Below are 13,179 nucleotides of genomic sequence, written 5' to 3'. Positions count from 1 at the left end.
TTCACAATAATGAATATTATTTTTCAGTGCCTTTCCGTAAACTGATTAAATATTTTCCATTCTAAGCATTGTGTACTCTACATTTTCTCAAATGTCTAGAAGTTCACATCTTGGTCTTTTATCCATTTTTCTGAAGGTTTACTTACGTCTCTAAATATTTTCTCCATCTAAATAATTTTTGTGCAACGCATTTCGCCTATAGGGACCTAAGAAGCTTTAATACGACGGAAGTATTTATGCACCAGGTTGCTCAAGAAGAAGTATTACGTTAGTGGGAATAAATAGGAAAGCTTCGACAAATATAACAAAACAACGAAACCTGAAGAACATGGTTATGCCAAGAGGTACGCTTCTTTAGAGAGAATTCTGTATACTGACAAGGTAGATGGAAACACACACAAAATAGGTGAAAACTAAAGGGTTCAAATTAATTACGAAACTACTTTAGGAGAGAGCTATGTGTAACTAGTGCACCTTGTTTATTGATTCGATTCTCTGTGCATAGACTCGTAAAGAGTTTTGGCTAACCTTTGGAAGGTTCTCAAGCGCACTGTATTTTACTTGTACAAGTAAGACATCCAAGGGATTCCGACACTCAGTATTTTTCTACAGAAGAGAATGAACATGAAAACTGTCAAGTCCTCGTATTGAGTTTATGCAGCTCCGTAGAGTAAGAAAGGTTATCAACAAAGTAACTGGAACTGGTGTAGTTCGGAAGACAAAAAAATATTTACTGCAAGTAATTAAAGGGAAAATATCAGTTTCTATCGAAAACTAGTCCAAAATGAATGGTCGATATTTTATACAAAAGTAAAACTGAGAAGATGTTAATGGTTTTAACGTAGTTCTACAGAATGTTATTAAAAATCTGGGGGATGTTTAAATGACGATGAAAGTAAATTTGAAGACAGAGAAGACTCTACGGACAGTCGTAATCTGTTCATGGAAAATCTGTTCATATACTAGATTATCTCGAGATGGGTGCAGCAAAACAGAAATTTGTAAGAGGTGAAACCAGGTGAAAGCTTAGTTCTTTTAAGGAAGTGAAACCGAGAAAAAAAGACTTACATGAGCATAACGGTTTATGGAGCACAGCTGACGGCGGTAAGGTGAACGGTTCTCGCTTTTCCGGGACGCCAAAGTCTACACTAGATACATGCTACGTATCACCAAACCAATTCATTTAACGATTAAAGTGGGCTGTTTCCCCATTTTATTTTTTTTTTGAGACGAAGGTTAGAACGGTGCACTGTAAAGTTTATACACCGTGCTACAGCCCGATATTTGATGTGTTCATTTATGTAAGATTGTGCCGCAAAGAAAATGTGTTTCGGAACTTGTTACGGACTGAAAGACAGCCTCTTCTCGTGCTTAGTGAGGTCATCGGCGGCAGAGATCCCGGGTCTTCGACCGCGGCTGCATTCGCCCGGCTCGTGCCGGCGTAATTCCACAGCGTGATTGATTCCAATCAGAGGGGACTCCCCGCGGCGCCGTAACTCATTACGCGTCGGCCAGGCCGCACCAAAAGCCCTGCAGATCCAAAAGCAAACAACATTCGCTCGAAATTAACTACTCCGTCGATCAGGGTTAGCAACGGCGCTGCCCCGCGTGGAATAATCCTGAGGGGCAGTCAGAGCTTGCGATGACGCTCGGTCGTCGGCGAGAATCGCAATTGCGCGCTCTGGGACTAAGTGGGCACCAGGCGAGATCAGAGACGAAATTGCAACTGGCTCGTTTCCTTATGATATTCTGAAACAGTGGCAAACGTGGAGATGAAATCACACTTGCGTCTCCATGTCTCATTCAGGGCTACTTACAGTCACACAGTCGCAGAGATGGCTTTTATCCAAACACATGTACCTTGCGCAGTTCCTAAAGTGAACCAGTGCCACCCAGTCTCGTTAAAGGTTAACTTCTGTTACAGAGATGCGCTTTACGTAAGTGTTTCTAAATAGAACCAGCCAGGTTTATCAGACAATGCCTTGAATGCAATAATCACCATAGGAGTTTATATAAAGAATAGTTAGACTATTCGACATGGATAACAGTTTGAAAGCTACCAGAAGAGAAAAATAAACCAGTCGAAATATCCTCGAAAAAGTGGCAAAAAGAAAGTGCTACTTACCCCTGGAAACGTCGACGAATATAAGGTGAGACAATTTCAACGTCTGGCAGGTGTGTGCTACTTAAGAAAAACAAGCACAGACAGTACTTAAAATGACAGCCAAAGACTCTTTGGCGCCGCAAAATTGTTACTTGCCACCATTTATTTGTTCCTACTAACTGCGGAAACTATATGTACTTTCAATTTTGCAATGAACGTCCCCGTCTTCTTCGCTAACTGGTTTCAAACTGCGTACCTAAACTATTCGGACTGTTATTGGAAAATCAGTATTCAAATGACGATATTCTGATACACAAGAACAGTTTACAGGTTAACAGTCCGAAAGGAAACACAGCAGCCACTAAAATCTCCGTCAATGAAGGGGTAAAGAATTTAAATCAGTGTTCACTGAAGTCATCCAAACTGTAGTGACGTCGACCAGAAACCGGATCGACTCACGCTATATGCGGTTATTTGCTATTTACCAAGTTGTTTGGACAAAATATATTCCCGAATGAGAAGAGACTCGGGTCTGTACCTTTTGTAATAAAGAAGTTGTGGTGTACTCCTTTCCAGCACTAAAATTTCTATTACTCTACTTCGCTTGAAATGTACTTCAGATCAAAACTGTCAACGGTACCACGGGTAGAAGCAGATCGTTGCCTTTTATCGTATTCAGCTATCTGGGCAAGCATGACGCCCCACCGTACACCTTCAAACCGTTGTTATCTCTCCCCAGTTTTTCTAACTCTGTTATGACTCTGCTGTATATGTTACTAGATCAGTACATCTGGCAGAAAGTGAATAGTGGGCGGTGGTTCAGAAACAGCCTGTGTGGTCTCTTCAGAACGAATCTCTCCTCTGCTGCTGAATGCACCGTCTTGTACAACTCCTTGACAGATCAGTGTTGGGTCCGGAGCAAACGTAATTTGCACAGCACGACTTCTAGCGACAGGCAGTGGTCTGGGTTCATATCCCGGTATGGTACAAAGCGATAATCTGTCAGGAAGTTCCAGGTCTTTCTTATATCTTTCGAAATAGACGTTCTGGGAAACAAGTGTGCTGACACAGGCATCTAGGCTGTTAAGAGTCACTGTGTGAAAATCAATCCGTCTTTACATTTTCCCGACCCTTAAAGAAAGGGTACAAGATCGAACATAGATAAACGTAAGTTTGGGACACAACATGATATTATAATGTTTAAATTATAAGCAATATATTATAGATAAGAGGCGAAAAGTGTAGAGCTAATAGCTTCGTAGTTATAATACGAGCATATACATGACAGTACGTCTAATGATTGTCTCCTTAATATACCATTACCAGAGGGTACTGAATCGGCTCTGTCGACACATGACAGAATAAAGCTTTAGAAACTGCTCACCATGGAAGAAAAAGGTATATGCCGTGATTTTCCTCTAGTGAGCCATTAATTTAGAATTGTATTCTAGAACTTGCTGTACCATCATCACCTCAAAGTGAATATGGAAAAGGGTTTTACATGAAATATATTTTAGGAAGTCATTCTTCCTGTAATTTATTTAGTATAACATAAAAATAAGACTCGTCTTTGTTTCTCATTGATACTTTTCTTCCCACATGTACAGAACACTGAGCAAGTAGCCAACTGTTCTCTTTATTTTGCTTGTCAAGAGGGGTAATCGAAAGGAATGGAAAGGAGATGTAACAAATAATATGAAAGTAACGAACGAATCGAGGAGCAAACTCAGTGTCAGAGACTCAGAGACCTTATGTGTTAATCCACTAGTGCAGGTCCTCACTTGTTCTTTTCTTCCGGATGCCCGCTTGAACTCAAGTACAAACCATTAAGGCCCTGACTGCTGCTACGTTTACAGTGAGGATCGCTTCCAGTCGCCGCAGAGTAACCTTCGCAGCCACATTCACCGTCGTCGACGTCGAGGCCCCCGCCGCCCCCGCAGTCAGCTGGCAGGCGTTTCGCTGGCAGTTACAGCGGCAACTTCAGGCCGGTGTAGCGGGCGTACGGGTCGTGCCGGTACCGTGTGCGGTCCATCTTCAGCACGGACGCGTCCGCGCGGCCCGTCAAGTCCGGAGTCACTGCAACACGGAACCGGTACTTCTGGAGGCGGGTGAGGATAAAACAAATCGGTTCGAAATCCAACTCCACGAGTATCAGCTCAGATGCAGCGCCAGGCAAAAAAGTGAAGCAGGCAGGAGATATGGCCTGGATGTCAGTGTATCTTCGTGTACGTACACGCCGTTACGGGCATGTAAATGATTAGAATTCCTCCATGACAGGTAAAACGGCCACAAGAGTGCATTACTGCTGCCCGTGTTTGGCGTTGCAAGCAGGCCTGGTGGTGTATAAAAAGTGTTTCCGTAAGAGCGTGCAAATTTGAACAGGACATAGAGGATGCTCCAATGAACAATTTGAGGTAGGAAACCGGGGTCGGAGAAGCCTGCTTAAGGAGATAATATGAATAAAATCACGTTACTGGGTACTTTTTTCTTTACTTTGGTTACAGTTAACTGGAAATACAATCATTGACGTAATGAACGTACCATTTGTACTGTATGTTACAAAATGAGTTGAAACTGATGGCCATCAACCTTAATGCAAGCATGGCATCGGCAAACAAGTTTCTGACGCACCCTGACGATTATTCCTGGCGTGTTTCGAATCACATCACAGGCAGCTACAATTCAGGCAATTAATTCCATCTCCGTATCCACTGGGGTCTCATACACAATTGACTTTAGATACCCCCATATCAAATAATCAAGGGGATTGTGGTGACCTTGCAGGCCACGGAATTGGACCTTCCCTTCCAATTCAGCGACCAGAAAATACTGTACCGGTACTCCTCCATCGTATTGTACTGTACGTCCCTAAGTAGCATTGAGTAATGAAAAAGTCTGTCGTTGATTCATAGCGCCTTCTGTCGTGTCACAATGTAAATACGATACGGCAAAGCCAACTTATGGACAAGTAAAGTAAACAAAACCTGCATCATGACTTCCTACCAATCAGCCTCGTCCTCCTTGTTTCCTTGTAGGAAGCCGACCGGGGTGGCCGAGCGGTTATAGGCGCTACAGTCTGGAACCGCGCGACCGCTACGGGCATGGATATGTGTGCTGTCCTTAGGTTAGTTAGGTTTAAGTAGTTCTAAGTCTAGGGGACTGATGACCTCAAATGTTAAGTCCCATAGTGCTTAGAGCCATTTGAACCATTTTGGAAATAATACGATATGTATCTGAACCCGTGAAGATTCATTTTGTTTCCTCCGTCGCTTCTGAATGCTTCACTTTTTCTGCCAGACCGTGTAGTTATTGAACAGAGTGAGAGGAAATGTCGCTTATAGAGAAGTTCAATGGCCGCCTACGGTCCATTGGTGTGTTCTAGGAAATTGCAGCGCTCATCTACTGAAGACAGTAGACAAAAAATTTCTCCGACCCATTCCTTAGTAGTGATAGTGCGTTTCGTATCCGTAACAAGTCAGATTAGGGGAAGACTTCGAAGCAGTTCGGAAGCCTACCGCTAGAATCGTTATTGGCCCGACCGAGCACTACGAGAGTAGTTTGTTAAGGCTTCGTAAGATTGGGTGACTCGTTAGTGCTAAGAAGACGAATTTTTGTGAAACTTTGTAACATTACTGGCACTGGTAGCCATAAGATATATGCCCATGTTTCACGTCTCACTTGAGCGAAGGTGCTATAGATGACGCATGACATAACGTGGACTCAGGCATGAACAACAGATGATACGACGAGTACCTTTTCCGTTAGATACTGCGCCAGCTGAATAATCTTATACTCTGATTTGCTGCTGTGATAGAAGGTAGAGCGATTACCCTCAGGCCAGTGCGCCAAAGCATACATAGTTAAAAAAAATATTATTGCTAAAGTAGAATTGAGACTTCGTTTGTAATAGCAGGGAAAAACCACTCAATGGTAAGCTATCCCTACATTGAATCACGAGATACAACTGAATCACTTCGTGTGTCATCGGCTCGGCACCTTCGTGCTGTCCGCTTCAGTTCTTAGCAGAGAGGCTCAACAGTAATCAAAATGGATTTCAGTGTGCATACAAAAGCGTGATCTACAAGCAAAGCAATGAATTATATGGATGATTAGTTACTTCAGGTATAACTTTCTTAGGCGTACGTCTGTTATCCCACAATTTATCTGACTAATTTTCCGTTTTCTCTGGTGAATGTCAAATAAAATTCTAGATTCTCATTTTATCAACAGTGAGCCTTAACCAGTTAATGAGTTGTTCCATTACACGAAAATGAACTGCCATTCCTCCTCAGACATGCACACACATCATTTCAGTTTTCGCAAAAGACTTCAACCGTCATACGGCGAAGCGTGGACACACCACACATTAATAATAATAATGAGCGTAGGGCATTGGTGGCCGCCGCTCCACAAGTTCTTTGACGCCACTACGGCGACTTGCGAGTGAATGAGGATAAAACGATGATGAGAGACACACAACACTCAGTCATCTCGAGGCAGAGAAAATCCCTGACCCCGCCGGGAGTCGAACCCGGGACCCCGTGCGCGGGAAGCGAGAAGGCTACCGCAAGACCACGAGCCGCGGGCACACCACATATTGATATCCACTAATAAGTATACAATACACCTCCATAGCTGAGCGGTGAGTTTGGCAAACTGTTTTGGGGGGAAACCGGGTTCGATTCCCGAGACTGTCAGATTTTTCCTTGGTGGAACGACTGGCACAGTGTGCACTCAGCCTCGTGAGGGCATCTGAGGGCCTTCTGGATTAGTAGCGCATCCACTGTGAAGAAACCTGACAATGACATTGAGGGCGATGTCCTGACAAAATGCCTTTCTATTGCAGTTCCGATGACGACATTGCGGTCGATCAATCACCCAGTGCCGGTCCTGGCCTCGAACCCGAATTTCACGCTTCATGCGAGCAGTCACTTTAACCGCTTCGGCTATCCGTGCACGAATGACGGCCTGACCGAAACTACCATATGTTGTTCTCCTTGTGTCAAAACCCGCACTCGTTCGTTACAAATGTTCCCGTCCATGAAGGACTTATTTAATGAGAATCGACGGCCCAACATTGGTGAACAAATACGAAATATCAGTGCCTGTGCGCTTGCATGTCCGAAAGAACATTACCTAATACTTCTTAATAACAAAGACCTAGCTATTTAGTATAGTGTAATTAGTTTGCGCTTCACATTTTGGCTGATTTCACACAGCTCCAGCCCTTTGCCTCTTTACTTTTCAATACATTATGGGAGTGACAGTGATCAATGTGTCACAAATATTTACTATAAAAACAGTCTTGACCACGATTTATTTATTAAGGTGACCAGTTTCGACCACTACTGTGGTCAGCTTCAGACCATTGAGTAGAAACCTCTTTCTGCTGGAGAATCACTAGTGATTCTCCAATCACTAGTGATTCTCCAGCAGAAAGAGGTTTCTACTCAATGGTCTGAAGCTGACCACAGTAGTGGTCGAAACTGGTCACCTTAACAAATAAATCGTTGTCAAGACTGTTTCTATAGTAAATCTTTGCCTCTTTGTTACATATCTAGATCTGTGCCCCGCAAGCCATGTTGCTTTATTTAGCGGAGGGTACTACGATAAGTTCCTCCCTGTTTTGCACCTTTTCCGAATTCTGTACCAGAAGAGCGAAAGACAGGCTCCAATTTGTCAGATTATGTCAGTGTGGCCATTTCGCTAGATGTATGTTTGGAAGAGCTCTTCTTGGCAATCTGTGAACTTGCTAGGCAGCCAGTGAAGAGGCGCAGCACGAGCAGAACACTGTGGCCTGCGGTGAGAACTCACCGGAAGTGGCGACGGCCTCTGGCGCGGCGGCAGCGGCGGACAGCTCCTCCATGGTCTCCGGCGCGATGAGGCCGCCCCCGTTGACGTAGCCGTCCAGCAGGCCGTACCTGCCGACACACAGCACCGACCTCACCAACACTGGTACACCCACAAATCAAGCAGGCACTTCGCGTGATACCCGACTGTTGCTGAGCACCGGTGAATCACGAAGACAGCCAGGCCATTTTGCGCGGTAGTGGTTGCCTACCGTGACACAACAAACCGTCAATAATAACTGCAGACAATATCAATACCGTTCTGTTACTCTCTCTTTAACATCGGTTTATCCAAACCCAATGTGCTCGGCTCTCATTCAATATTGGCTCTGAGCACTACGGGACTTAACTGCTGTGGTCGTCAGTGCCCTAGAACTTAGAACTACTTAAACCTAACTAATCTAAGGACATCACACACATCCATGCCCGAGGCAGGATTCGAACCTTCGACAGTAGCGGTCACGCGGTTCCAGACTGTAGCGCCTAGAACCGCTCGGCCACTCCGGCCGGCCCTCATTCAATATTCGCCGTCCTTAAAAACCTCATCGTTCACACAGCTATCATTCACCTCTCATTCCCAGTCACCCCACACAACAATGGGTAATTCACATAGCCTGAAGTCCAAAACAGATGCACTCACACAAAGACATCCAGCGCCCCACCTAGATAGATGGAGTCACCTAAAACAAATACCACTCGTCTTATCTGTCATGCCAGCCGTTGTGGCCGAGCGGTTCTAGGCGCTTCAGTCTGGAACTGCGCGACGGCTCCGGTAGCAGTTTCGAATCCTGCCTCGGGCATGGATGTGTGAGTTGTCCTTAGGTTAGTAAGGTTTAACTAGCTTTAAGTTCTAGGGGACAGATGACCTCAGATGTTAAGTCCCATAGTGCTCAGAGCCATTTGAACCATATTTATCTCTCATGAGACGCCCATTGTCGAAGGAAAGTGTCGGTTTGTTGCCTGTTACAAACCAAATTTTAACGCGGAATTTTACGTTCTCATTCGATAAATCGGTCCAAACTCTGCAATTCATGGTGACAGTATCTTTGTTTATGTAGTAAGCGCTTTTATTACAGTACGATATCATTAAGACATTTGTTTGTAATACATGCAGTTATTGCATAAAAACGGACTCTGTCGCCATTATTGATATAATCACGCCTGTCGGGACTTAACTAACAATACTAAATAACATTTGTCTTCCTATGCTGAGTTACAAAAATGTGAGATCGTTTGTATTGTGACTCCATGCCGTATGGGTGTTTAGATTGGCATTTGACGTGTGCTTAGATAGCCGAAGTGATAACTCTTCCATTTCTTCCAGTTTGGTGACGGAGGAATTGTGGACAGGCCTCATAAAATGACCACTGCCCACTTTTCCCCTGGGATAATTCAGTTAAAATAAAAAAAAGCTTTGGTAGAGCACTTGTATGCGAAAGGTAAGGGCCTTCAGTTTGAGTCTCGGTCTGTTGCGAAAAAGAAAGGTTGTTTCATCACTTGCCTGCGAAAGGCAAAGGTCCTGACTTCGGATATATAGTGGTTAAGGCAACTTCTCCTGACAAGTGGCAAATTTGGGCATAAAAATGTTCAAGCTAACACTATTACATATTAACAAGATGTGAATCTATTTCATTAGTGTAACGTGATGCTTGTTTTATACATATGTATTAACAGGAAAGACAAGACACAATCAGCAATCATTACTCCAGCGACTTTGGGTAGCAGCCAGCATGGACAAGTGCAGTACTGTTGCTGCTGGAGTAGCGGCTTTTCTTGGAGTTTTACTGTCCCTCTTAACACATGTCGATAAAATAAATATCGCACTATAATAATTTGGAAATGCACTAATGGGGACATAAAATGGTGCTATAAAAATAATTATTTAGCGAATTTATATTTCATCTATCGCAAGTTGTTATCGCTGACGGTGGGGATAAGTGATAAATTCTGCAACTGTCGCTTGGAATCGTCAAAATGCCATCCGCGTCCGTCCTTCAACGTTCGCGAACCGCCACCGGTTGTGGATCGTACTATAGTGCCTAGTTGGTGTGCTAACGCTGTGCTATCACGAGCTGATGTCAGGAACGTGCTGCACGTAGCCGCAAAGAGTGCTTTTCAGCGCTTATAACTGCCTTCACGCTGCGCACGAGAGGCGGTAGACCGCAGCTGTACACAGGGGGCGCTGCACGGCGTCGCGGCCTTTGTATCCCGAAGTGTAATGTCGCCTGAGCACAGTGGCTGCGTCGCTGGCTGTGCACCCAAGTCGCGGCTGGTCGCCTCTGCGAGGGTGGTGGTGAGTGGTGGAGGGGGGGGGGGGGGAGTGAGTTCCGCCCCGAAAGAGGAAAGAAGGAGGCAGCGGGACGTACAATCACGGCGCGGGCAGCGACCAGCACGTGAGGCCAATCCTTGAGCGACCAGATGCCACAGCGAGGAAGTTCTCCTCCTCTCGGATGGTAGCGGAGTGCTCTTACCAAAAGAAAGCCCCGAGAGTGCAGTACTGGTCCGGGTATTTGTGGTATTTCTGACACCCTTAAATACACTGATGCGCCAAAGAAACTGGTATAGGCATGTGTATTCAAATACAGAGATATGTAAACAGACAGAATACAGCGCTGCGGTCGGCTGCAACTGTATAAGACAACAAGTGTCTGGCGCATTTGTTAGAACGGTCACTGCTGCTACAATAACAGATTATCAAGATTTAAGTGACATTGAACGTGGTGCTGTAGTCGGCTCACGAGCGGTTGGACAGAGATGGTTCAAATGGCTCTGAGCACTATGGGACTTAACACCTATGGTCAACTTAGAACTACTTAAACCTAACTAACCTAAGGACATCACACAACACCCAGTCACCAGGTGGGACACAGATTTTCCGAGGTAGCGATGAAGTGCGAATTTTCCGGCACGACCATTTCACGAGTGTACCGTAAATATCAGGAATCCGGTAAAACATCCAATCTCCGACATCGCTGCGCCCGGAATAAGATCGTGCAAGAACGGGACCAACGACGACTGAAGAGAATCTTTCAGCGCGACAAAAGTGCAACCTTTCCGCAAATTGCTGCAGATTTCAATGCTGTGCCTGCGAACCATTCAACGGAACATCATCGATATGGGATTTAGGAGTCGAAGTCCCACTCGTGTACCCTTAATGATTGCAATACATGAAGCTTTACGCCTCACCTGGGCCCCGTCAACATCGACATGGGACTTTTGATGGATGGAAACATGTTGCCTGGTAGGACGAGTTTCGTTTCAAATTGTATTGAGCGGATGGACGTGTAAGGGTATGGAGACAATCTCATGAATCCATGGACCCTGCATGTCAGCAGGGAGCCGGCCGGTGTGGCCGTGCGGTTCTAGGCGCTTCGGTCTGAAACCGCGTGACCGCGACGGTCGCAGGTTCGAATCCTGCCTCGGGCATGGATGTGTGTGATGTCCTTAGATTAGTTAGGTTTAAGTAGTTCTAAGTTCTAGGGGACTGATGAGCACATATGTTAAGTCCCATAGTACTCAGAGCCATTTGAATCATTTTTTGTCAGCAGGGAATTGTTCAAGCTGGTGGAGGCTGTATAATGGTTTTCACCTCTCATGTGAGGATGGATTTGTACTGCTGTTTCAGCCAATGTCGACAACACTTTTTTTTGGTTCATCTGGGCAGCTAGTTGCTCAACAGTTGTACGTCTGTTTACCTGTACACATCTCCGCAGCCGGTGCTGCACCGCAGCTGCCTTTCCGCCCGCCTTGGATAGTGCCATATTGCTATGCACTGTATACATGGCAATAAGCCAACAGTTTACGAACTTAGCCATTTCGGAAATGTTTACATACTTCACCAGAAAACGTACCACCATGCTCTTCTGGACGTCAATAAATCTCTCCGATTACAAACTACGACAGCGAATGCACAGTTTTCCGCATCCCCCAACACGCTTTATGCAGGGTGGTCCACTGATAGTGACCTGGCCAAATATCTCACGAAATAAGCATCAAACGAAAAAACTACATAGAACGAAACTCGTTAAGCTTGAAGAGGGAAACCCGATGGCACTATTGTTGGCCCGCTAGATGGCGCTGTCATAGGTCAAACGGATATCAACAACGTTTTTTTAACAAAAACACCCAATTTTTATTACATATTCGTATAGTACGTAAAGAAATACGAATGTTTTAGTTGCACCACTTTTTTCGCTTTGTGATAGATGGCGCTGTAATAGTCACAAACGTATAAGTACTTGGCATCACGTAACATTCCTCCAGTGCGGACGGTATTTGCTTCGTGATACATTATCCGTATTAAAATGGACCATTTACCAATTGCGGGAAAGGTCGATATCGTGTTGATGTATGGCTATTGGGATCAAAATGCCCAACGGGCGTGTGCTATGTATGTTGCTCGGTATCCTGGACGACATCACCCAAGTGTCCGGACCGTTCGCCGGATAGTTACGTTATTTAAGAACACAGGAAGTGTTCCGCTACATGTAAAACGTCAACCACGACCTGCAAAAAATGATGATGCCCAAGTAGGTGTTTTAGCTGCTGTCACGGCTAATCCGCACATCAGTAGCAGGCAAATTGCACGACAATCGGGAATATCAAAAATGTTGGTGTTGAGAATGCTGCATCAACATCGATTGAACCCGTACCATATTTCTATGCACCAGGAATTGCATGGCGACGACTTTGAACGTCGCGTACAGTTCTGCCACTGGGCACAAGAGAAATGACGGGACGATGACAGATTTTTTGCACGATTTCTATTTAACGACGAAGCGTCATTCACAACAGCGGTAACGTAAACCGGCATAATACGCACTATTGGGCAACGGAAAATCCACGATGGCTGCGTCAAGTGGAACATCAGCGGCCTTGGCGGGTTAATGCATGGTGCGGCATTATGGGAGGAAGGATAATTGGCCACCATTTTATCGATGGCAGTCTGAATGGTGCAATGTATGCTGATTTCCTACGTAATGTTCTGGCAATGTTACTACAAGATGTTTCATTGCATGACAGAATGGCGATGTACTTCCAACATTATGGATGTCGGGCACATAGCTCGCGTGCGGTTGAAGCGGTATTGAATAGCATATATCACCACAGGTGGATTGGTCGTCGAAGCGCCATACCATGGCCCGCACGTTCACCGTATCTGACGTCCCCGGATTTCTTTCTGTGGGGAAAGTTGAAGGTTATTTGCTATCGTGATCCACCGACAAC

At 45.0% G+C, this 13,179-nt stretch overlaps 1 protein-coding gene across 1 annotated transcript in view; it reads right to left on the bottom strand.

Annotated features, from left to right (window-relative positions):
* Positions 1-3,704: 3,704 nt before the first annotated feature.
* Positions 3,705-13,179, bottom strand: part of LOC124803244 (KH domain-containing, RNA-binding, signal transduction-associated protein 3-like) — a 618,276-nt gene continuing 608,801 nt past the window's right edge. Inside the window, exons 9-10 of the mRNA XM_047264425.1 lie at positions 7,919-8,025; positions 3,705-4,180 (exon numbers count right to left, since the gene is read on the bottom strand). Of these exons, the coding sequence (XP_047120381.1) occupies positions 4,071-4,180; positions 7,919-8,025 (217 nt within the window). The 3' untranslated portion in view covers positions 3,705-4,070. The remainder of the gene's footprint in view (positions 4,181-7,918; positions 8,026-13,179) is intronic.

This window comes from Schistocerca piceifrons, chromosome 6 (genome assembly GCF_021461385.2).
Source record: "Schistocerca piceifrons isolate TAMUIC-IGC-003096 chromosome 6, iqSchPice1.1, whole genome shotgun sequence".
Taxonomy (NCBI): domain Eukaryota; kingdom Metazoa; phylum Arthropoda; class Insecta; order Orthoptera; family Acrididae; genus Schistocerca; species Schistocerca piceifrons.
Note: the sequence above shows the minus strand (reverse complement) of the source record. Positions and strands in the feature narration are given on the sequence as shown.